The sequence below is a fragment of the Lytechinus variegatus genome, chromosome 3 (genome assembly GCF_018143015.1).
Source record: "Lytechinus variegatus isolate NC3 chromosome 3, Lvar_3.0, whole genome shotgun sequence".
NCBI classification, from domain to species: Eukaryota; Metazoa; Echinodermata; class Echinoidea; order Temnopleuroida; family Toxopneustidae; genus Lytechinus; species Lytechinus variegatus.
The window spans coordinates 34,990,297-35,017,899 of record NC_054742.1 but is presented as its reverse complement, the minus strand read 5'-3'; the positions used below and the strand labels follow the sequence as shown (position 1 = coordinate 35,017,899).

Genomic DNA, 27,603 nt, shown 5'->3' with positions numbered 1-27,603 from the left:
AAGTCAAGCATAAACAGCACTTCCACAACCATGTTTACGATCGGCGTTTTGAATTGACGTTTGAAAACGCTGATTCTTTCCTCGCGATGGAAGCATAAACACACCCTTATTTATTTAAACCTAGGCTGAAATCTGATGGATTATTTCTATCTGGGTTATCAAAACTTGGCATCACTGAAATTCAATATTCAGAAAACATAAATCTTGAACACCAATAAAATACTTTGAAGGGTAATAATTCTACACAATGTGAATTTCAATCAATTGCATTCAAAGTTCACACTGCTCAGAAATATCTCAGGACAAGTGAAAATCCAGGTACTATTTCCTGATCATAAAAAAAAAACACTCCTTAAATTGGCAATAAATTATTTCCATATAGTTATAATTAAGGTGTAGATGAGTAATGATGAATAAACATACCGTAAGTAACGGTGTATTAACCGCACCCGTGTATTAACCGCACCCCCAACTTTGGACTAAAAAAAAAAAAAAAAAAAAATCTTCTCACATTTACATGCATATTTGAGGTACGAAGAAACAAAATCTAAGTTTTTCAGATTTCCAAAGTATCCAAAGAGATTACCGGTATGCAGAAATATGCTGTTCTTGATCAATTCATCTACAAATGTTAGAAAGAATGGTCCCGACAATATTGGCAACTTACACACTCGCTCACCTCACAGTAAGTGTACACACACAGCACTGCCATTACATTGCAAACTACGATACAGTACAAGTCATGCCAGTACATCTTATCAAATTATGATCTGTGTCTTTCCCAGCGTAGAAGGAAGAAACATTCACATTTCTTGCATCACAATTTCACAATCACTTTCAGAAATTTGATGTCTTAGCATGAATTTTGGATACGGGATTATAGGAAGGTTCAAGAAACAAAGAAATTTGCATTTTTTACAGTTGTTTTTTACGGCTTCGTGCCGTCTCTCTCGTGCGTGGTTTACATGGTATCTTATGAAAAGCAAACAGGAAGGAAAAAAAACAAGCTGGCGCGAAACGGGACTTTGAATAGCGCCAGCTTAAGTCGCACTACAACCACATTACAACGCAATCTCTAAGCTCACTCAACTCTCGCTCAGCGGTGACAAAATATTACCGAGTATGCTTGGCGTCTCTTTTAAATTAGCCAGGGAACTTCACTACTTTGAATCGAGAATAAAGTCAAAATTAGTGTCATGAAGGTGGGTGCGTTTGTTATGGACAACATTTAATGAATATTGCAACAATCGCTTCCCATTACCCGCGGCTCATACCCCTCTAAACGACATTGCCTGGGCGGCTACGCCCGGCCACTCGATGTGTTGTGAACTGGCAGACATCGTACATGTACGGGAGGGGTTACGGCGGGCTGGCTCAGACCCGTCACCGTGTATAAATCGCACCCCCGACTTTTGCTTCTACCCCGCCGAGAAAAAGGTGCGGTTATACACCGTTACTTACGGTAACTTATCAACTATCAAGTATCATTACTAAAAACAGTACTTCACATAATAGTATATTTGACTGGTGACAAAAAAGTGAAAGAGTATAAACATGAAATATACTGTAATAGACAATAATCTATAGTAATTGAAATAGTGATATAATGATCTCAAAGCATTGCTAGGACATTTCTTGTAAAATGGAATGGAAGGTTGCTATTTAATAGCAACTTTATCACGTAATGGCATCACTCATGAAACACATGTGGCTGCTATTTCAATGGTAAATTAAAGGAGTTATCTCTGGCATGGCCTGTAATGGGTTAACCAAATCAAGGTTTTCGGCAGGCTATATTGAGAGCTAATTAAGGCTCGGGTGTTATGTTCCATGGTGGAGCGTTATAACAGACTTGTATTGCGGTGTCACGTGTGCATGCATTCCTTGACATGTGTACTAGTATTCACTCCATATTATAAAAAAAGTCTATTAAATAAACACACAAGTTCATGTTCATGCACCATCAATATTGTTCATTTGTAGCATTTGAGTTACTTTTGTAGTAAAGTAAAATCTAGAAATAATGGCAGCTTTGTGTCACACATTTTGTGAATTTGCTGGGATCATTCTCATGTTTTCATGGTGATGGTAAACATCTTTTATTGATCCAATGTGGTGTTGTAATGCTTGAAATGCCAATTGTGATGATATATTGATCATCTTGTTTATGGAGATTTGTTTCATATTCAGGTACTCATAATTAAGTCATTATTTTAGACCATATTTTAGTTTAAACAGTGAGTTCACAATATGGGCATATTTGTATTTTTTTTACATATTTCAATATACATGTCAGTTATATTTAATTCAAATGAACTGATGCACCAAATTTTAACATTTTGTAACAAGATCTCATATTTTCATTGCAATTTCTGTAACGATATCACAATGCAATAGTTTTCTATAAAAAAAATCAGAATAAAACAGAATATAGAAATGCACTGACTACCGTAATACGTATGTATACAGTGTAGTCTGTTTCTGCCATAATATCATGAATCACCACCATCAGATTTAGAAGGTAAAATTGATAATTTCACAGATAATGGGAAATAAAATGAGAGCAACAAGCTGCCCAGGTCAATATAATTGCAAGTCAATTATTGCATCATTGTTGTCGTTGAATTGCATTTTCATGGAACGAAGCCTGTCAAATAATATACACAGAGTTGGGTGACGGAAATAGAATTTGACAGCTACCTGTGGAAAAAAAAGCACTTTGATCATAAACCTTGCTTTCAATTACCTTGTTGGAATAGTACTTTGATGACTTATCACCTGTAAATAGCATGAAGGTTGTGACACCCACAATAACTGTATCTTTATGAGGGCATAATTCATATTCATTGAACTTTGTTCATCATGTAGAGTCTACATTAACAGAAGCCTGAACTTATCTGGAATTGCAATATGCTCATGAAAAGAGATGATTATTTGGGGAATGCCATTAATAAATTATACAATGTGTCTTCAGAGACCTTCAAATGCAATGCATTCATTCACAAGTGTGATTACTCACTCTATATAATTTTGTCATTTACCAAAGGTATCGATATCATCATCATTCCATGCATTTGAATAGTAAAGGTCACGCTGCATTGAAATTCATATTATTAAAAAACAAATACAACTTTCATCTCAATTCATTTTAACATGTTCGTTTGAGTAATAATCTATGTATTTTTGCAGGTACATAAGATATCCTTGCATACCACCCCCCCCCCCCCCACACACACACAAAATCAAATTTTCAAAAAGTAAAGTGCTGTAATTCAAAACTGAATTGAAAAAAAAAATCTGATGGTTAAATTAAAAATTGCCAGAATATATACTTTATACTTACGATATCTTGGAGTGAAAAGTGACCTGCGTGGCACTGGTATTGCAGAAGGCTTATAATCCATGTTTGTTATTATCCAATATGTAAAAGCAGCAGGAAATTTGGTAAGGTCTGCACATGCACAAGAATCTCAACAGATAAATGTACTACAGTATGCAGTTCCTATCTCAATCTCTTCTTACAATTTCAATAAATATTTCACTGGGATGGTGAGAAGATGATTGCATATGATGAACCTTCCTATCCCTCAAGAGTATTGATTGATTCTTTATGCCTTAAGGAAAACTTTCTCTATATTACAATCATTGAAGAATACAAGGCAAGAAGAATCTAGCATGCAGCCGCCAACAATGGTAGCTTCATGAAAGCATGCATGATGCAAAATAAATCATCAAGATGAAACTGTTTCGTTTCTGACGTAAACAACAATCCTTCAAAATAAGATGTCGTGCAGCTACAAGTTAACTAAGTTTGCAGACTGTCATAAGGAATCTCACAAGCTCAAACACAATTTCAGATAGGAGTAGCGTAAATTCAGAGAATAAGGTGCTTCAATTGAATTTGCATACGGTCTGGCAGCAATGTTATCTCTCGCTGGCATGTATTCAGATTCAGACAGCACTCACTCTGAATGAAGCCATTTCAATTTCAGCACTCATTATCAACATCCTATCTTCACCTCATCAAAATAAAACAGGGACAATCCAACATGGAGAAGGTAAATTGAATGACTGAAGTCGCCTGCACTTTATAAATATCAAATTGACAAGAGTGACACTATTCAAACTCCTGCATGAGACAAAGGCCACGCTGGAATTTCCTCTGATTATGGCTGAGCATAGCACTGTGACTGAACTAAGCATTTAATCCAAGAGATGTCTTAATCGTTAATCCTTAATCCCATCTTTAAAATTAAAAAAAATTGTTTCCTAATCCACTCCAGGTCAACCATCACATCAGTTAGGCAGCCTATATCACCAAGGTGCTCCAAAGCTTTTATACCACAGAGATTCATCAACTTCAAAAATTGGATTATTTTGTTAAAGAAAGGCGAGCATCAATATCAATCATTCCAAATCAAGGGTGAACCAGCATGAACTGTTGACTGCATCTTCTAATCCAAGGTATGGATGTGACTAGCAAGCAGGACAGATCGATGCATGCATACACACGCCCATCCAAGGTTGATACATGAAGTCAGATGGTGGGTGAATTCTATATTGGTAGTAGAAGGATCCCCCTACGTCAGTCAATCATCATCGATGGAGAATCTCAAGGGCTTCTGACCTTTCGCTCAGGCAGATGACGGGCACAAGGGGTGCAAAGACAATGATGGAAACTCACACATTTGTCTGATTGATACAGAGGGGTGGCCAGTGAGGGTTTAATGAATAAACACTGCCCAGCTCATTAATTTTGTGTTGACTAGTATATTGGATATCCTCCATGGGTGCTATTGATAGTCAAAACAAATAATAAGATATGGGCCTGTTATTTGGTTTGCTTCTTGGGGTATTGAACATGTAAAAGAAATATTCTCTAATGGATGAAAGGAATTAAGGAGCTGGTTACAGCAATCAGTTACGGCTTTCCCAACTGGTAACAAGGAAGGATGACTATAAGAATATATCGATGGTATTCTCTTATCTACTGGTATTCAATGCAACTAGGTTAAAGCTGATCTTCGCAAATTGCAAATTAAAGTTTCCACATTAAGACTACCACTATACTTCAATAAGCGTCCTCGGAATGGATAGCTGTTTGAGTTCTTTCTTGAGCTCTGTCCTCAAAACTATATCCACTTATCCAATTTACTTGACACTGTCATGAAGAGCTCAAACAAAAATGTTCTTTGTAATTGACAAGAATGAAAACAGTCCCTTCAAAATAGGCATGAATGATAGGAGAGTCACGAACAATTGTTTGAAGTCCTTATTACTCCATATGCAAAGGCTTCAAGACTTGGTAAACTGATACTAGTTATTCAAAGGTGCACATGACTTGTTCAAACAGAATCTCTAATTCACAATGCAGTGGAAATGAAAAATAAAGAAGATTCTAGTTCTGAAGTCCACACAGTATGAAGTACCTGGAAGAAAATCTTTCTCACACTTCTCTTGTATGATTCAACTTTGGACGTCTTGAGTAATCTACAGTATGGGTGGTGGCCTCACAAAATAAATTCAAATGCATTTTGTCAATACTATGAAGTACATGTACAATGTACTCTGGCAGGAGCAACATTCACAAACATGTGTCAAGTTCAGCACAAATACAAAAATAATCAACGCTGGCAAGCGATACTGAATGATTCAGAACAAAAAACAAAACATATTGCATTACAAACACAGCAATATGGCATATTCAATTACATTCCAAGGTCTGCATGCCAGATATGCGACACCCACAAATGAATTCAGTTATCTTTTTCCAGCACATCTGTAGGCGGTTTGGCAATGGGAAGTGTTGTTGTGGTGAACAAGTGGGGGCCCCTTTTCATCTTATGGTGATTCTTCTATTCATCATATGAAAGTAAAAACAAACCCAAGATATCTTTAGGAAAGTGCATAGTTGCAAATGTATATGATGCAGTTTACACTATCCCTGGTGAAAGCAGTACCAATAAATTGATTTAAACAATTTTATTCAGATAAATTTGGTTTCAAGGAAAGAGATAAACAATACAGTTAAAAATACAATGCATGCCATAGAGACTCACTCTATCTGTATACAAAAACAATAAGAAAAAATATGAATCTTGAATGATCAGATGATGACAAGTGACTTGGTTTACTTGGAGTTTTTATCTCAGATCATATCTAGATAATGATTATGACAAGAGAAATCATGATTTAAATAACAAACTCCCCAGAAAAAAACCCAACAACATAATGAAAATACAATGTAGATAATTAATTGGCTAGATTAACAAAAGAAATTAAATGAGCACTCTTTTTGGTAAACAGGAAGAACAGGTCACTTCTTAATTTGGTTCCATGACATTAGCTCTGCCGACAATTACTTCGCTGCAAACTAAACACATTAATGGAATGACTATTAAACTTCGAAGCTGGATTTAACACTATACCCTATCCTAAACCTATTAGGTTTAAGATAGGGTATAGCGTTAAATCCACCCTATGAAACCTAACATAAAACCCTATTACAACCCTAACCCTACATGTACATGTATATCTTAGATGAAATAAAGCCCAGAGCAAATATTGTGTCACCCAAAATTTAATAGCAGAATAATTAAAAGAAGGTATTTTTATAGATCAACATTTACCACTGTAGAGATTAAAACAAACATGGACTTTAAACCCAATTGTAGTCTAATACATTCCATTCAAATCCATTCTATTGTTATATTAGATTGATGGATTGAGAGTTAGTCAGTGTACATTGCAACTTCATGTTTGGTGTGACATCTCACACCAGTATATGTAAATAACAATCTTCAAACCACATTATTTTCACTCCCTCACCTGTCACAATGGTCATGAGTTGCAACATGGTCCAATAATAATTTGGCTAATGCCCATTTGATGATGAAATCTTAATGTCAATAACCTGATAACCCCTTTATCTATTAATCATTTGGTAAAAAACTAAGCCCAAATTATTTTGTTTTCTTTCTTTCGTAGGCATTCATCTTTTTGTCCAAAACACTAAAAAGATGACCTGGAAAAAGACCAATTAATAATTGGCAAAAAATTATTGGGCAATGCTTTTTGATACATCAAACCAGAATCTTATTTCAATGCTTGGCTTTAATCAAGAACACATCACCCTAGCCCAATAGTTTGAAAATGTTGTTGGTATACTTCTCATTCTTCTTCAATTTATTGCCAGAAGAAAAGAGTGGAGTGGTATAAAAGAGGAACCATTCTCTTGTTATCTATTGAAGATGACACTACATCAACTTCAAAGGAAGGCTCATACTAGAGAAGGTCTAAGGTGACAGTGACTGAATTGGTTTTCAAGATGGCTGTGGATTCTTTCATAGACAAGACAATTTCAACATCTGGAGTGGATTGGGAATCCTATAACCATGCACGTCTCCTTTTAAAGGGATAAACAGAGCCTATAATTTTAGAAAATATGTGACATGCAACTAGGCCGAGCTTGTTTTCTGTAGTTCCTAAAGTTAGACAAAACAGATAATTTAACATATATTCATGTCTAGAAAGGTTTATTTATGAAACTACATACTTGTACTCTTATTATTAATTGTGGCTTCTTTGAAAGTTATACTAAAAACTTCCAATCATTATCATCAGCTCAGCATCATCATCATCATAATTGCTATTATCACTATTATCATTATTATTATTGTTGTTGTAGTTGTTGTCATTAATATTTCCTAATCCCCATCACCATCAGCAAATACTGTTTACCAAGTACATGTAGCTTTCCTGACAAGACTTGTACATTCAGACTGGACAAAATCAGTTATAATTTCATGCAAAAAAAAGAAAGGAGAAAAAAAACCAAAGACACAATGACATTGCTGAAGAACAAATAGTCATGACTGTTTCCACAGGTCTGAACCAATTCTAAACAGACTTGCACAGACCATCGCAAAAAGACCAATTATAATTCTGGGTTATCAATATAGGCTGCCTGACACACTGTGATATCAGCAGAAACATAATTACATTTGCCGTCCAAGCCAGGTGACTCATCTATATCACAGCTGAAACAAAGCACATTAGTTTATTTCACTTATCATTATCTATTGCACTTCTCTCTTTCACTATTGTAAAATTGTTTATTCATTCAGTCTGCTCAACTGCTGATACGGCAGAGTATTCTATGCAGCCACTTACACATCAAATATTACATGGCTGTTCTCCTTTTTCTCTTTCTTTTAATACCCTGAATAGGAAAAGATATTTTGATGATAACAAATGTCTCTTTCTGTCTCACAAGTACTTACAATGGAAAAGTCATAACTAAGATAAAGTGAGAGAGTGTGAGAGATTAGCAGTAGGGGGAAATAGGCATTGCAAGTAGAGGAAGACAACCAAGACATAATTTAGGAGGCCAGGAAGTTCTTGAGACTCTGCCTCTCTCAAAGCAAAGTCTCAAACTTCCCGTTTAGTGAGCATTTACAGCACGACTGCTACTGACTGGAAATCTCCATGGAAATCAGATACAGACTACAGATCTTCAAGTTTTCATAGATTTGTTATCGCAATTCAATATACGGCAACCTCTTTGCTTGCCTGGGAATTCCAATGGGGGGGGGGGGGCAAGAAACAAGTAGGCCTACATTCGTGTTTGGCCAATGCATACCTGTTTTTGAACATCTAATAATATTATCAATATTCTACAGGTATTTGAAATATGTTTCATTCATTTATATCACATTAGTCATATCTAAATCTTGTGATTTCTTATTTGAACATAAAGTCATATGAGGTGCATGGGAACTCCATTTTTAAAACTAATTAACTACATGAACCACCCGGAGACAGCCTGCAGATGTCAGACATCATCGTCTGACTACAATTTTAACAAGACCTAGTTTAAACCTTAAAATAACTGTGATGTATCTGGTGTGAAAATGAAATGAAGTCTGATTGTCTTTGATGGTAACAGGTGGACCAAAGAGTTGTCTAGACAATGAAACTCTGCCACCTGCTACAATAGTGGGACAATGTAGGATTAAAAGTGCAAAAAAAAATAGCATGAAACAGTCAAAATTATACCCAATCTACTGCCCCATCCTCATCCCTTTGACTAATGAAATTAACCATATTTGAATTATTATTTTTTTTCTTTTTAACATTTGACACAGGATTCAAAGACAAACAATATAGGGCCAACATGTATAACATTTATCTGTAGGTAATTGGGAAAATCTGTTTTGGGACATTCTCCAGCCCTTTCAATTAGATCTTGGACAGTTCAGGGCAATGGGATAGGGTGAGTCAATTGACAAGGGGCAGAAATTCAAACAAAGAATTCATTTAAACTCCAAAACACAAGAGAATTCCCTCTTGGTGCTTTTATATTGCAATTATCTGAAAATGAAAATGTTTGGGAACATCAGAAATCAACAATAATTTTATTAGTTTGTCTAAAATCAACCAAACAGTAAAGACAATACTCTGAGGCACAATTTTCTGTACATACATTGCCCTGGCTAAAAAAAATGAATAAGCATGGAATTATGATACACTAATTGCTCTCTTTTTTTCTAATATCACCATCTTGACAAGAGGGGGCACACTTGCAATTAACATAACAAGGACAGGAAATGTCTTACCTTCATAATCAAGAGATTTTGCTTTTAAATTACTTCTAATCAATATCAGTAGCTGTATAGTTTTAAAAATATTTCATTTTCTGGTTAATAGTAAAGCATGTCAATAGGGACTATGGAATTGATGTCAACAAATGATGTCAGAAGACCAAGGACAATTTTCAAATGATGATTAATCAATGATTATTAATAACAGCTTTATAACCCTATAAAACAATTGATATGAATGCTTAAAACTAAATTAGGAGGTCCCGACAAGAATATATTGTTTTGCTATACAACTATGAATTAATATCAAAGATACAAAATCAGTAGTCCTTCAGTCATACAGAGGTAGCACATGAGATCACACTTCAAATTTAACATTAAAGTACAAGTCCAACCCAACAAAAACTTGATTTGAATAAAAAGAGAAAAATTCAACAAGCATAACACTGAGAATTTCATCAAAATCGGATGTAAAATAAGAAAGTTATGGCATTTAAAAGTTTCGCTTATTTTCAACAAAATAGTTATATGAACGAGCCAGTTACATCCAAATGAGAGAGTTGATGACATCACTCACTATTTCTTTTGTATTTTATTATATGAAATATTGTTATTTTCTCGTCATTGTCATGTGAAATGAAGTTTCATTCTTCCCTGAACACTTGAAATTCCATTATTATAAAATTTTGTGCTTTAGGCTAGGAGGTCCTAATCGTCAAATTCGTAAAAATTGAAATATTGTATAATTCAAACAATAAAAAACAAAAGAAATAGTGAGTGAGTGACATCATCGACTCTCTCATTTGGATGAAACTGGCTCATTCCTATAACTATTTTGTTGGAAATAAGCGAAACTTTGAAATGTCATAACTTTCTTATTTTACATCCGATTTTGATGAAATTTTCAGCATTGTGCTTGTCTGATTTTTCTCTATTGATTCAAATCAACATTTTTCTGAGGTGGACTTGACCTTTAAGCTTTCTGCTCTTAACATTTATGCTTGATGGGATTCTGAATAAGAATCATACACATTGGCCCGAATTCACAAAGGTGGTGTGTTTTTTAACCATCAGTTGAGTCCATGGTTTATGCAGATTTCCTGTATAAATTACGCTTATCTACCGCATGTATTTAAATGCTGATGCGCACGTTTGTCACAGTGCGCCAAATTGACGCCTGTTGCCATGGTTAATACCTCTGCCACATTTGCTCTATGGCGAGTCGAAAACAGCCATTTTATTCATTTTTATTCAAACCACCTATATTAAGCTGGTAAAAAAATGTTAAAACAACTGTTTTCGACTCGCCGTAGAACAAATGTGACCGAGGTATAAGTACGTTATTTCATTCATGAGTCCACTGTTTCAAAACGGTGGACTCATTAATAAAATAGCATGGGTGTCAATTTGGCACACTGTGACAAAAACGTGCATCAGCATTGGACATTTTTTAATATACGCAGTAAATAGGCGTAATTTATAGAGGAAATCTGCATAAACCATGTGTTTAACCAATAGTTTTAAAAACCACCTTTGTGAATATGGGCTTTTTGGTCTAGACTAAAGGACATAAAAAGAGGCCAACATACACTGGATTAGATTTTGTCAAAAGCAGAGTATAAATTATTTATGCAATTGTTATAAAAAAAAAGAAACATATAAAGCAGAATGGGGTGTGAAATTTGAATAGAAAGGTCAATTGTGTCTCTATTATGGGTATGAAGTGGTAAACAGAGACAGACATGTACTATTCATAATTCCTTTAAGTCAGGAGCACTGTACATGAACACATATATTGATCATCAATTTTCACAATTTTACGTTTTAAAGGGTAACGCTATTGCAAGTAACTTTCCAAAAGTTAATAGAGAACAGTAAGTCAGTATACACAGTGTATCAGTAAAACATAATATCAGCTGATATAGATTTCCTGCGTAGACAATTGGACACTGCAAGGAACTCTGTAATTATCACATCCTATGAGTACCTTTACCTCTGGTGGCTTCAGACGAGTCTTAATGATTGTTAAATACTTAAATCAACTATTTAATGTGATGGTGACTTTATATGGAACAGGAGTGTCATGTAAAGTCATAATTAATAACTAGTATCACTTCCTCTTCCTGTTTATTTAGAGGATTAAATGGGACAAGAAACATAATCTTATGATTTTCAATACAGTAAAGTATCATAATAGAAAGAAAAATATTCATCAAAGATATATCAGTAGCCTTCCCCTTCATATAAAGGCTGACTACTATTCACAGTAAAATGGAATACTCCCAGTATCCTTTCTAAACAATATACAAAAACATGTACATGTACAAGTACAGTATGCTCCTAAAACTTTCAAGTACATAAAATTTTGTAAAAATGAATGAATATATAACAGCAAACTGACTGTACAATACCAAAATTAAATTATTTGCTTCCCATATCTGGAATATTGCAAATAATAAGAAAATAGAGTAATCCGCCAATACAGAAAGATCAAATTCTCTTGTAAACTTTTATTTAATTACACTGTACATACCTTTCTTTTTCACATAAAGAGGTTTTTGTTTTTGTTCCTCTTGCTTCTTCTGCAATTGATCCTTTGCAAGTTTATTTGTGCTGATGTCCACAGGCTGAGCGTTTTTTTCATCCTTCTTCTTTGGTGGTGGTACTGGGGGTGGATGGGTAGGGTGCTTTGGTGAGGTGGGCGGTATATCCTTCTCTTTAGCAGGTGGTGGAGGCGGAGGGGGCAGCGATGGTGGCACTGGCTTAGTGGGTCGTGGAGGGGGTGGAGGTGGCGTCTTCTTTGGTCTTTTTGTTTGTTCTTCATCAAATCCTGAATCAGGGCTGTCCTTTCCATTCTTCATGCTTTTCTTCTTTGATGGAAGAGGCCCTTTCAAGAGGCACTTGACTATCAGTGAAATGTCCTTCTCAAACTTGCCGTCTTTTCCACCTGAATCCTTTCCAGAAGCCATGTTATTAGAAAATAAAATGTCTTTTTCCAAAACAAATAGAAGTCTATTAAGTCTAATCACGATACAATCATGAAAGAAGAAAATTTGTGTTTCTTCTTTTCAGACCACTATTTTATGATCAGCAAAATTGCCTGCATGCAAGTCTCACTAATTACACTTTCCAAACACACTGAATTGCATGAAGTATAAATTCATGAAATTCTCTTTTGTTGTTCCAGAATAACAAATGACATCAGGTTTCTTATTCAAAAGTAGCCTACCCAGCAAGTATGCAGTGAGTGTTTCCAACTTTCAAACAAAATGTGCTAATTTAAAGAAGAGCTGCCAAAAGAATGACAAAAATATCCCTGACAAGGTCAAGTTGTGAAAGTTGTTTTCCTTCCGAACCATGGGTGATAGTAAGAACATTAAGCCCCATTGGCCTATCAGAGTAATCCTACAAGTATGACGTTGGCACAGTATTTGGGGTGAAAGCCATGTGAGGCCAATCGATTCACCCTGACTACTGTTATTGTGATTAGGCTAGACTTTACAGTGTTAGACAAGCGTATATCACTGATGGCACAAACACACACAGTATTATGCTGGCCCCCTTATCCAGCTCTCCAGAAAGATACAGAAAAGGTTTTCTTTAGTCTTTGCTACTGTGAAGGGTAGAATCAATGGCTTCCTCTCGTTCAAGTCGCTACCCGTTATCAGCAGACTTCCGCTCAACAAATTACCGCATCCAGGAAGAGAACCCCATGCGACACCTTTTAGCCCCTTCCTCACTTTTGAGTGACGTGATTGGCCAGAGCGGTTCGCATAGCGGACACTTTGCTTGGGTTCTGTCCATCCACACTTGTCAAATTCTGGCAGAGCATGGGTACTAAATAGCGAGTCATAGGCAATGGAACTGTCTTCCATCGAATCAACATGGCTGACAAGCAAGCCATCTCTGCAACTCTGCACCACGCACATCATCAAGCTGAACTTTAGAATGGAAACTTCAAAAGTCATCTGCGCAGAGCTGTAAGTTGATAGCAAAGTTATTTTATATGTTTGCTGTACTTAATGGATGAGGTATCATTAGAACTGAAAATTAGCTGGATGCTTTAATAGTTGCCTATACTAATTGGGTCCTGTTCAATATTGAATACTTCATAATTCTTTGAAACACATCATAGGCCTATAGTGTTCAATGTATGAATATTGGATTCAGGAAGGCCCTACATGTATACATACTGTACACTAAATGATATAAATCTCACCATGACACATGCAAAAAGTATCCATGTGACTTTAATTTCTTCAGGCTAGTATACACAGACATAGATAAAATCTGCTCAAAATTCTGGATTTTTTTTTCATTCACCTTCCATGCAATGTCTGTCCTGAATGTAATCTTAACCCACCATCACCATTTGTTACCCCTCTATAAACACTCACATCTTTCTTGTATCCACTCAATTTGGACTCTTTCATGCCTCATTAATTCAGCCACAAATCCTGAGGTAACCCCTAGTTTCCAGAATCATTTATAGTCATGCTATACATGTATGTATGAGGCAAGAGAGTAAAAGATACTTTCTATTCAAGAATTCAAAAGGGACATGCCAATTAAAAGATCAATGATCTTTTTTCTTCTTTGCTCTCAATTGGTGATACACCTTTTTCCTTACTTCAAATTTGGTCTTCAGACATGCATCTTCGTCAATCTACTAATCATAATTATAGGTTCACTGGAAATACTGCTATTGTCTCATTCTTCCTACCATGGATGAAATATACTAAAAACAATCTGAACTGAGGACATGATATGGTTCCACAATATCTCATAAAAACAAGATACGTGTCAAAGTAATTCTAATTGGAAAGAAATATTGATATTTGAATCGAGCGGATCCAGTGAATCTCCTTAAGTCCCTGCTGGCATAAACACAGTACACCCTCATTCGGTCTGTAAACCTCTTGGTCATATTAACAGTTAGTGCAAGTCCACATGGTCTAACTTCATTTGTCTACAACCTCTTCTTATATTTGTCAATAATTAGTCCAATCCATTTTTTTGGGTGATGATGATTACAATTACATTGAATTCCCTTGTAAATCAACACTTCAGCTTTTTATCTGGTCTTTCAGTGGACACTGTGCAAAAAAAGTATGTTACAATTACCCTTCTCCATTCTTACACAAGCCCCTGACTAAATACCAGAAGATCCTTTTTCAAGAAGTCATTGGTATCACTCAACCTGGGATCAAACCCATCAACATAGGCAATACAACCAAAAAGAAATTACCGCATATGTTAAGTCAAAATGTTTATTAGAACTTCTGGAAATAAGACCAACTACCAATTAAACTAAATGAAAAATGGACCCAGTACATGCATAAAGCTTATCTGGATATGATAAAGTATTTTTCTTTAGATCAAGTAGTTTCAGACAAAAAAAAAACACTCTAAAATGAGCAGATGTCAGTCACCATATGGCAGAATTTCACTGCACTTTTATTTTTTTCCAACAACAAGGTTTTTCAATAAACCAACTGATACGATACACAGACTAGGAATACACTTAAGAGAACATGCAACCTTCTAATGGAAGATGAATAATGTCTCACAAGCTGTATTCAAACAAGAATCGGGGAGGGAGACATAGAAAATAGCTTTAGCTTTATTTTCAAGTTCTAATTAACCATATGTTCACAAAATCTTGATGGAGAATGCAATCCCAAAATGTAGAAAAGTGTTCATTTTGAAAAGTTTCACTGTTTAAAGAATCATTTCAGCATGACTAAGGTCTTAATCATGTCTATCACCATCACTCAATCAAAAGTTCCTATTCCGCCGTGTTAGAAGTCACTTAGATTCATAAGGTCAAACTGTTCAATATGCTGCATAAAACGTGAGAATTGTGAGAATCACCAAAGAGAGCAAAAATTGCATTATCTGTGAAAATAGAAAGGGTGTTACAGACCAACCAAAATCATCACATTTGTGTTTTGGGACTGAAAATTTCCTGAAAGAAAAAAAAGGCACATTTACACTAATGATTTAAATTAGGGGGACTTTCAGACATATGCTTTACTTACCACTTTGTTCAGACTGCACCACCATTTGTCCGGACCGTTTCACATCATCAAACTTGGCATAAATAATAGATAACCTGGGAATGACAGACCAAGTACAAACATATAAGTAACCTCACATCATAATTCAAAGTGCTGGTATTTTGTTGTTCATTTATATCACTGCCCTTTAAAGAAAAAAAAATTACACTGTAGAGACTAATGCGGTCAAAAATGAACCTACGTACAGAGAACATTCTTAAAGTAAATCAAAAGAAAGGTTGTTTGTGTTTTTAATGGCACAAAAAGGAATTTTATATCTAAATTCCTAGGTTATTTTGTGTTTTCTGATTAATCATGGCATTCAAGTAGAGGTATCAGAATGAAAGTATGAAACACTGTACAAAAAGACTATGTATGGTTTAAATTCATAATGTCAAGGAAATTTAAACATTTTGAAATACTATTGATTAAAACTGAACCAAACATGACAACATGACTGTAGTCTTTTCTAATACCGTACATTTTCTAGAGCTCTATAAATAATGGTTATAGAAAAATAACTTCAAGTGCAGGATATACAATGAAGAGAAATTAAAAATAAGAGATTTTGTGAATAGATAGTAAGTTACTTACCTTGATGAAGGAATGCCCTTTTTACCCAGGTCTATCCTAACCTTCTCTCCTACATGCCTGTAGATCTCAACTAGTGTGTTGATTGCTGTATCTCTTACCTGGAAATGAAAATGCAGATTGGATACAAGCGATCATGTGGATTTCATATAACCACAAATGTAATACATTAATTTAATGCCATATCACATATACTGTATTTAGAAAAAGAAAATCATTTTAGAGGCTCTTTAATACTAAAGGATGTTTGTTTATCACTGTAAGAATTCAATCAATGAATTTATATAATAACAAAACAAAAACTTAAAATAAACAGTATGATAACCAACATTTACTACAGAGAACATAATTTTAATATGGAAATTCAATATATCTCACAAAAACAATTATAACAAAGTGTTTCACAAGTTTTATATATTTGAAACAAAATGTCAACAAAGAAACTCTCCTTCCACAATGTAATGTATTTACTCATAAAAATAAAGTAGAAGTTAACAAATTCAAGAAAAGAGGGGTGCAACAGAAATACATACTTGACTGTTAGGATCCCCAAGAAGTTTGCATATTGATGGAACAATTTTGTTTAATAGTAGAGAACTTGCACCAAATCTGCAGGATAAGAAATGTAAAACAAACTCATGCAAACCACCAATGTTTATCAAGCAAAGAGATGAGGATTTGATTAACAGTTTACACATACATGTAAGGTGAGTATGAATGATTCTAGTTTTTCTTCTAGCAATATCCGTTGGCATAAAAGTGCATTTCTATTAATAGATGCCTTTAAAAATAATAATTTTCTATAATTTTGTGAGTTGTGAACTTGTCCAACATGAACACATAGCCATTAGTATCCATAGATCAATCTACCTGAGTATATATAAATATAAATAAATATTGATATTATATTATATGAAATATTATATTGATATATTATAAATATATAAATATAATTACATCTATCAGATAAAAAAAATGTTGTACTGTCACTTTTTTTGTAATCAACAACCAAATCATCATATTTTCAGGGAAATACATGAATGGACAATAGAGGGGCATTCCATAGATACAACTTACAAAATTCTAATTTTTCATTCTTTATCCCTTTTTGGATCAATTCACAATGCTCATACATTAATTTTGCAATTTAAGATCGAACTCTGCATAACTGGACATGTACATTGTAACAGAGAATATTTACCCTGTACATGTACCTTCCTATGAATAACACTAGGCCCTACTGCAAATACAGTGGAGGCAATGTACATGTATTTTGTGTTCATGTACATGTATGTATAGACATTATAGAAAAGGCAGAAAGAGGGCAGCATTTCACTTCGGAGAGGAAGTGTTTCACAGCATCCATCACCCAATCGTATACAGGGGTACATGCAATGCCTCAAAATGAGACTGCAATATATGGGTAGCTCCTATTACACGCTGAAGTCTGAATGATTCATTCCTGGCGGGGCTACTAACGAAAGGTCATGACTCGTTTTCTAAAGAGGCTTCTCATTAAAGCTCATGGAAAGAGTGCCCTCTTCAGTTCAATGTCAGGAGAGTCTGCATAAATTCCATGAAAGGATACTCTGTCTATAGTGTGCAGTTTGTTTAGCCATAGAGGTAGTTTATTCTTGGGCATTTGCATATCCACATGTATGAAGATCTAAATAGCCCTTTCCTACAGATAAAGTGAAGAATGGTTCACTAATACGATTTACAAAAAAAAGGAGGGAAATAAAAAGAAATATGAAAATACATGGAGTCACAGTGTATACATTTTCCAATCTGCTATTAAGGACCTGATGCAGGTAGATTAGAATTGTCCTGCATATACATGTATCATGAAACCCTAGGCTCAAAGTGATGTGGATAATCATAGATTTATGAAGGCAATTTATTTGAAAAACCAAATTAAAATAGTGATTTAATGATCTGTATTGAAAATGCCCAATATAGAATAAAAATCAAAGTGATTAATATACTTGAAAAGGCACTATCTATTGTATTGAATATGTTCACATGTTGTGGCTGTCCACAGAAGCAAGTCGCAATAGGCAACAGAAGCCAACCTACACTGTACGATTAAAATGTAGAGGACTAGGATAAGTATAATACAATCCGGTGAGGGGGGCACTTCAATTGATGAGTGGATACCATGCATGGCCCAAAAAATATGTAAAAAGGATTTCTTTTTTTAAGATAGGGCGCATTACGGACACAACATACTAAGGGTGCCAGAACCACTAAAAATAATGAAAAAAGGGTATATATATTTCGCTAGGAAAAGTACGCGTTTATGGTCCAATTTGCGAGGGTATAAAAAACAAGAATACTTTGTACTTTTAGCTCCAACACTACGTGTTTAGGGTCTGATTTGAGCGAGGTGTGTGGGGTGGTACTGAACCCAATGAACGAAAGGTAAAGCCGAGGTTCGTGATCACGTCCGTGACAAAACAACTAAGATATCGTTGTACTTTTGTATAGGGAGTCAATTCAGGGAATACTTGTCAAGGGTACTGTTTTGTTTCCAATACTTGTTAAGGTTAGGGTTTCACACATCAATACTTGTTAAGGGGTGTATTTTCAGAACATGGAAAATACTTGTTGAGGGTATTTTTCGCAGCCCCATGTTCATGCATGGGATCCACTCATCATTGGAAATGCCCCCCCCCCCTGGAATACAATAATTTATTTCTACTAAAACAGAAACAACTTAGTTTCCATTCCCAATCAGAAGATTAACTTTCTTTGATTCAGCATCCATCTAGCTCTATCACCAATCACTGCCTTAGCTAGACATACAGTATTCTTCTACAGAGCAATTAATTCAATCATAAAAGTGCAGTGATTTTCTACACTTGATCATTTAGCCTCCAGACATGTCAATTTATCTATGAGAGCCAATTGGGGCTTCTTTTAACAAACATTGCATTGAATGCTATTTAGGTGAGGCACACATTAATTGTATGATTCATCCATTAATTCCAGGTGAGGATGCCCATTTATACAGTATTGCCTTAAGAATGACACAGGGCACTAAAATTTGCACTGTCTCTATCTACTCAGATCAGTGCCACGCATGATTGCATTCATATTTTTAAACCAACAGGAAAGAATGTGACTCAAAGCAAAAAGGAATAGTAACTGCCATGATGATTCTGTATTCCTTATTGTATCCATAGTGATCGAGGACAGTGACCCAATTCTCTAATGTGACAAGGTTCATGTCCACACTCAATCTGTACGCTACATGTAGGTTTCAATAGGTTCATGAATAAGAGAACTACCTGTACAGTATGTACAACATTTACAGTGTACCCGGTACTTTAAGTTGGAAGAAAGTAGGCCTGTATGTACATCATTCCCTCACAGAAAATTATTTTTTACATTATGTATTTCCTGTTTGCATAAAAAAAGGAATTCCAATTCATTTTGATTCATAATAACCTTTCCACTAGTATATTACAGCATTCAATCAGTATTTCTCTTGTTTTAATTGCTGTAAGATTAGATTACATGTAATATTTAAGACGTGAGGGAATTATGACTCAAAACCTGGATTACAAATCTAGTACAGGTACACATTAATAAATTCAAAAAATTATTTTAATACACAATTGTTTTGAATGAGTTTTCAATCGATCAAGGCCAAATGCACCTGTATGATTATAAATCTAACAAGCACACCAAGTACAACACAAGGCACTTCACAACATGAATGATCACCATTATCAGCATAACAAACAACGCATGAAAGGTGCACTGGCAATCCACCCATGTCTGCACAGTTAATGAATAAGCTCCAATGATGCCCAATACAACCAGGGTGACTCAAAATTCATTCCAGCTAGGTTTTCTCTCCAAAGACTGACAGTGGAAGATGAATAATGGATTGGATGCTTTCACGTCTCTCACTTCATTTCCCTGCTCCTCCCCTTCCCCCTCTCTCTCTGGAGATTTTTGCAGATGGCTTTGGTGTTTTATTTCTAAGCCCTTAAGTTAAATCAACAATCATCTTTTTCCATTATGATTTATTTTTAGAAGAGACTGTTTCAAAAAGGGAATCCCCAATAGAATGAGGATGACATCATCATTCATCACCTTGCATCTTGAAACTTTGAGAGTTCAGCATTTTTAGTTCAGCATTATGGCACATTCTTTTTTTTTCATTCCTCCTTGATCAATCTATAACAAAAAATCTGTCTGAATTCAAACCATAGCTTTTGCTTACCTGAATAAACAGATTTGAAATAAAAGAATTTTTATTAGCTGAGCTTGCTTTATAGAGATAACCAAAAGGGGAATTCAAATACAACACTTGATTTGTGACAATTTGACAGAGATCCCCATGGTTTCACCCTTCCTCATGCACAGATGGAATGTCTTGTTCACTACTTGACATGTCTGTAAAGACCAGATCAATATTAGACATGACAATGCATAAACTAAAATCTTAATTCACTCGGGCTCTTTCTCTTGTTCGCTCAGAGTCTCCCTGCAGGGAATCCATTAGGAGATAGAGACTAAACATGAAGAAAAAGGGAATACACTTTTGCACTACAATAAATACCAACTCTCAAGACAAGTTTTCATTCAAATTATTAGAAAACAGCACAGGTGTAGTTAGAATATACATGGAGTATCTTTAAAAAAAATGATTATTTTTTTTTATTGGATAAAGCAAGTGCTCAACAACAAATGAATTTGTTTAAAAACAACCAAAAATATATCTCTTAAATTTCAACACAATGGGAAAATTTGGGATGTCAATTTTAAAACACACAAGTATGGAATGAACTTATGCACAGAATAAAGCTTTTGTGGTGTTTGGAGATTTTTCAGTAGAACTATCAAGCGAAACATCCCTATTCTAAGATGTACAATGTTTGAAATAGAAGATCACATATAAGAGGCTTAATTCAAGGACATTGATTCGCAGGACATGCTGATGGTCAATGAAATGAAGGAAGAATACTTACACATTTATAGCCTGCATTAAACATAGTAGAACTTCCTCTCGAACACGCCAACCTTTGTGCGAAAATGCTTTCATCAGCCTCTCAAATACAAACTGTAAAATAAAGAGACAAATCGTAGATATTCCAAAGCAATAAAACATGAAACTAAATTGACTTACCATCGAACTGTACTGTAGGCCTACATGTATAATGTACAAGATTATCTGAGCTGAATGTACAGTATCATTGTGTACAGTATTCATGAACATGACAGAATGTACATGTACAGTAAAGTCATCATTTTTTATCAAAATTATATACACATATGTAAAAATCATTCATTCAAATAGAAAAAAAAATGCCACTGGTTTTATATAAGATCCTCATTCATTTAATCATTTAGCAGTTTGTTTGCATTTTATTACAAACCTTATGAGAACATTTCTATGAAAAAGGAACAGAAACCACAACAAAATAGGCCAATTCCAGGAATGATATTTACATCAGGTACATAATCAAAAGTTTATCACTATAAAAATTCACAAGTACCCGGTACATGTATTTTGAAGTCTTGATATGAGGCTAGAGCTCTTTTAATGTTTCATGGTCCAATGATAGGACAGACAAGATGTTTACACTGGGAAGGCTTCCAATCTAATGTGGGAGGGAGAAATCGTTCTCCATCACTCACTGCACATACTTGTAACTCAACAACTCCACATGAAACATATCACAGGGATCTCTGTAATACCTTTGGGCAGGCGTTTCTTCTTCCCCATCAGCAAAACGCACATGATTTCATACATGTGAACATACATGTACATGTGGAAGACATACCTGTGCCCCTTGCAAATGAGCATGCATGACTGCAATGTGATCGCAAGAATTCTGATTGCACCCACGTTCCTAGTCCCCTCAGACCATTATTCCTGTATGTAATGCACATTCTAATGATATAACATCCCACAGTGTATTAAATGCAACCCTCAGTCCTCAATTATTTTCCATTGCTAGTGTATTAAAATGTACATGACTTTTAATATACAAGTAGATCTGTAGCATGTTCGAAGTGGGATGACGGATACAGTCCTACATGTAGTATTAGCTCATAGAAAGTGCTATTAGTCAACAGTATGAAATGAAATCAGTACAAATAGTGCTGTCATACTTTGTCATTTACGAGGAATGAATTTATGTCTTGTCCTTTTTCTTTATTAAATGCAAAACAATTAGGTCCGATTACGATCGCGATCAAACAAGTTTTTTCGCTGTGTAAATTGTCACTGTTTCCATTACCAAACACTAAAAAGAAATTATGCCAGTGGGTAGTCTATCAAGCAGTGCACAATATGAGTATTGTAAGGGCTTGTTAATCCATGACATTGAACTTTGCTTTTGATACCCTTCATTCATAGAGATACATGTACATGTACATGTTACAGACCTGCATGTACAGAGAGGAAAACTAAATGAGACAATTACATGTACAAATATTTTCATAATTCCCTACGACTGATGTAGAATATAGGCCTATTAAGTAGTGATGCTGTCACAATTGAACATGTTAACAAGCCTTAACGAAAAGTTTTAATCTGTTAATGATACTTCGTATCTTTTTAATGGTTACATTCCATTCACCTCATTGCCCCCCCCCCCAAAAAAAAAAAGACAGAGAATCTTACAAGATTATAAGGGGAAAATGAAGAAAACACAAAAGAAATATCTCTCTGCAGTAAAGGAAATACAAATGTCAGTCAAGTCTTATAAAACATACATTAAACTGTCTTACTTAAGATATATTACACAACTTATTGATTTAGCAATAAATGCATCTGTCAGGCCTGTCTGTACATCATCACTTCATATCAACTAAATTGATTCCCACAGTTAAAGCAGGGAGTCTCCCTAGTTAAAGTGACATCAACATACATACACATTCAGTTTCAGAAGAGGACAAGAACCCAGGTCTACATTGGAACCCTATCAAATATTGATTGACCTAGATCAGTGAAATCCCTAAGGTAAATTGAACGTTGCAACTTGATCATTGATTCAAGGCATGTTGGAGGTTCAACACTTTCAAGAAGAGCAATGAATTTTTTTCTCTAAGCAGGAGGATAAACAGTATGCTTTGAAATGCTTTACAGACAGAGCAGAGACACAAGTTAAAGCTCAAGTCTGCATCTGGTAGGAATATGATAAAGTGTTGCTTCTGGTTTATCACTAGATGGTGTAGTTGCAGGGTTTTTTTTCTATATATACTGTACATGCAGATAAATAATAATGGGTAAATCAGATTATTCATTTCCTCAGTCAATGCACAATGCCTTTGAAAAAATCAAGATGATAAAAAAATCATTGCCCAGATCTTTAACCTAAATATGAATTTTATGGGGGCAAGGGATCACTTTACATGTATTCCACATGACCAAATTTCAATAGAAAAGCTTTGAACTTTCACATAACTTCATCATAAAGGTGTGCACATTGCAGACATAGGGGTTGTTGCTAGAAAATATTTGCAAATCAATTGCAAATATTCTGTTGCAATTTTACAATTAATAGATCAATTTTAACTGCAGCAAATGAGATTAAATGCCTTATTTCAAGAAGCAGATAAACAATCAATTCCAAATTCACAATTAATTTCAAGCCTTATGATTGATTTAGGAAACAAAAATAGACTTGCAATTGATTGCAAGTTTCTTGCAATGCCCCATTAGACTGGGAAATAATAGATTTACTGTACTATTGGACTGGAACCTTGTATAAAATCTCATACAGATTTTGCCAAGCTCACAAACCAGCTTAAATTGTTTGTTTTTCTTTCTTTCTCCTTCTTTCGAGGTTTGCATGCCCATTGGGTTTTTTGTTTTCATTTTTTTTTTACTGGACCGATATTAAATACATGAAGTTGTCAAGTGGTAAAGGTCAACTTTTCCCATAGAGCCACTTCACGCCCTATCTCACCAATGCTAACACCCAACAAAATTCACTTGTGCCTGAGAGTAAATAGACCGTGACAAAACCAAACTATATTACCTCCAACTAAACAAAAATACTGCTTTGAGAATGAGTCATGTGAATCATGTCAAACATGTCATAAACAAGTTTTATTCCCCTTATCTCCTTCTTTCAGTTTGAATTTGTTCAAATTAGGCAATCAACTAATTGGACAGTAGCATTGAAGGACTAACAAAATTCAAAATATATCTGACAAATAAACTTTCTTTCTCACATCATGTGCCCTTTGTCTGATTTCATTCCATAGAAATTCTTTCTTTTCCATTCAATTTTCATCCTCTTATCATCAAGGACAATTCCTTCTCCTTTCAGAAAAATACATTCTACGATGATGAAACATATAAACCTGATTAATGCTGGTATACCCTACACGTATTACTACATTCTTCAAGTCAATATATATGAGTGGAAAATGAATGTCTCCAAAAGATAGAACTAGATTGAAGGGTCAAATGCATACAATTACTCAAATGTCACTGCTTAGAAATACCCAAGCAGCATTAAGTCGCAAAAACAAGAAAAAAAATCAATATTCAATTCCGACTGTACTAGACTTGCATTAAAAAGTGGACTTTCAGCTCAAAGTACTTTTATCTTAAAAATATGTGTCCCATATGCTGCTTGGCACACTGGTTTTGAAGGATGATAAAGCAGAGAAACCATAGGTTTTCAAAACCCAAACAAGAACCACCCTTGAAGCTATTTTCTCAAGCCCAGCATGAATTATACAGATTGCAATAGAAAAAGTCTGACCCTGACATAAGCCTTTTCCTCTAGTTATATCAAACTGTACAACAGAACAATCATATACATGTACAGTCTGAATACATATTTTCTGCTAATGGGTACAGTGTTTCCTATTTCTAATTTACATCTGTTTATGTTGTATTGAACTCAAAATAGCCATGTAAGGGAGCTTAAAAACTACATGGCCAAATCCCCCCCCCCCTTGTCATAAGTATTTTCCCCCTCTGATTTGAAAATTAGAACTTCACTAAAATACATGTGCCTGTGAGAATGCTGGCATACTGAATGAGATGTACAAGTAGAGTTAAAATTGTCACCTAATAAATTACTGACCATCCTGAGTAAATGATCCTAACAGTTCAGGGGCCGTTTCACAAAGCTGTTCGTAAGTTAAGAGCGACTTTAAGAACGACTGGTGATCCTTTCTGACGCGCTAAACCATCGCCTATGAATATACCATTTACCTCAAGAAAGGATCACCAGTCGTTCTTCAAGTCGCTCTTAACTTACGAACAGCTTTATGAAACACCTACCTGCTCAAAAATTTGTATCACAATTGTGTCTCATCACAATATTTTCAATAAAAGCTCGTTTACCATTCTTTTTGCTCTGTCCTTTTATTTTGTTTGGTTGGAGAGGAGTTTATCGCCTCTTCATATTTTTTTTCATGGAATGGAAAAGACCACTGATACCAGAAATAGAGGAAATGCTAAAGATGGTGCACCCTAATTTGATCTAGACTTTGCTCTTGATCAGAGTTAATTTCTGACATCACTCAATGGTAATGTTGTTTGAATTCCATTAATATAATAAATGATTTGGACAGAGCTTTAGTAATGACTTTACAAGTATAAGTATAGTTTGGTAACTGATTTTCATCTTGTAATACGGTACCTGTGGTGAAGAAGCGGGTGACATCAGCTTTTGAATGAGACCTTGAGATTGTTCTCGAACCTGGATGAAAAAAGAAGACAAATTTATATCATCACTTGCAAAGAAAATTTTATGATATCAAATAGTGAAGAAAAATGTTATGACAAGATCACTTTATTCACTTTGTAAGTTGTAATTGTATTTGTAAAAGTGAAATGTATTTCATTATAAACCTGCAGTCTGAAGAACCAGGTTCAAGATGAAAATGCTCTGTGACATGAACACTGCAAATTATTACTGAATATTCAGATACAATGGCAATGGCATATTTTGCAATTTGTAACATATTTCTTTTTTAATAAATTGCAAAATATCAATGACACGGCACATCCTAGCTTCCTGTGACATATTTTAGTAATTAAATTCACCATAGCCTCAATTTTAAAATATACTGAAAACTATGAAGAGGTTACATGTATTCAGAAGAAATCACAATTGTATAATCACCTGTTCCTTGCTATCTCCCAATCTGTCAACTGCTGCTGGTAAAACTGAAAGAAAAATCAAATACATGTACATGTTGAAACAAATATCTCAAAATGAAATTTTATTAAGAAATACTGAGATCATAGCTAGGGTGGTTGGAATAAAACAGCAGTCTGTCAATTACTTCTGCAATAATGTAAATTGATCAGATATGGTTGGAAACCATTGCTGAAATCTTAAATACAAGTTTACAAGAGCAACCTTGGATGTGCCCCACTAACGATTCATTAGCATTTCACCAACAGGCTAGAGCTGGAGCTCTCTTTTTCTTGTCTTCCCTAAACTGTATGCTGTCTGCATAAAAGATGCTCTCACAATTCCCGACCACAATTGTGTATGTCAAGACGCTACTAGCTAGTACATTCATGCTGTACGTTAGCATGCAGAATCTAATATTGATGTACTAGTAGTTTAATGTATACTGAATAAGTACACATTACATGTACAGGCTGTAATACAAAAATTAACAATGCAATACTGAAACCTTGTTTTTTTACATAACCCCCACCAAAAATCCACAAGGGTACTTTAATAGATCAGTGATTGAACTGAGAACAATTTATAATTCAAACAACAAGCATACATGTAGCAAATATTAACCAATCATTATCCATCCTGAATAAATCTAGACAAAAGCTACATTTACATTCTCAAGGTGCCATGAGCCTAATTACATCAGGAGGGCTGAAGATATTTGTTCGACCCAACCCATTCGAATTTTTTTTCAATTTGATGTTGCTGATTGACAAAACTGTATGAATATGATTCAAAATCTAACACTGATTCTAGAAATGGTAACTACTGAACTTCCTTCGCCCAAATTGGGAAGATAAAAAAGTGACTTGGAACTATTTTTTTGACTGGCGGACTAATTAGGGCTATTTTACTGTTTGAGTCGATGAATTTGATCCATTCATACATGTAGTTATCTTCATAAATGGCAATTTATTTTTAAAATGAGCTGGCTACGCTACCCTTTCCTGGTCAGATATGGAATGCCAGATATATATCCTATCCAATGGTAGTAAACATTCCACCCTCTAATTTCACATTTATTTTTTATGAATTTTTCAAAAGTGCCATTTTAACACACAAGTCTATGGGGAATGTTTTACGCGCGTGACACCTATAAGTACTATGGGATATCCCTAGTAGTGGATGGAATTCCTGGCCAAACTCTTCAGTAGCAAACAATTTCTC

The 27,603-nt window shown here is 34.9% G+C and overlaps 1 protein-coding gene across 1 annotated transcript in view; it reads right to left on the bottom strand.

The window, feature by feature from the left end:
- Positions 1-26,466, bottom strand: part of LOC121412009 (CLIP-associating protein 1-like) — a gene marked incomplete at its 3' end in the record, with an annotated part of 31,614 nt that extends 5,148 nt beyond the window's left edge. The window contains exons 1-6 of the mRNA XM_041604921.1: positions 26,365-26,466; positions 25,879-25,938; positions 21,235-21,326; positions 16,786-16,861; positions 16,256-16,353; positions 15,644-15,717 (exon numbers count right to left, since the gene is read on the bottom strand). Of these exons, the coding sequence (XP_041460855.1) occupies positions 15,644-15,717; positions 16,256-16,353; positions 16,786-16,861; positions 21,235-21,326; positions 25,879-25,938; positions 26,365-26,436 (472 nt within the window). The remainder of the gene's footprint in view (positions 1-15,643; positions 15,718-16,255; positions 16,354-16,785; positions 16,862-21,234; positions 21,327-25,878; positions 25,939-26,364) is intronic.
- Between the last annotated feature and the right edge of the window lie 1,137 nt (positions 26,467-27,603).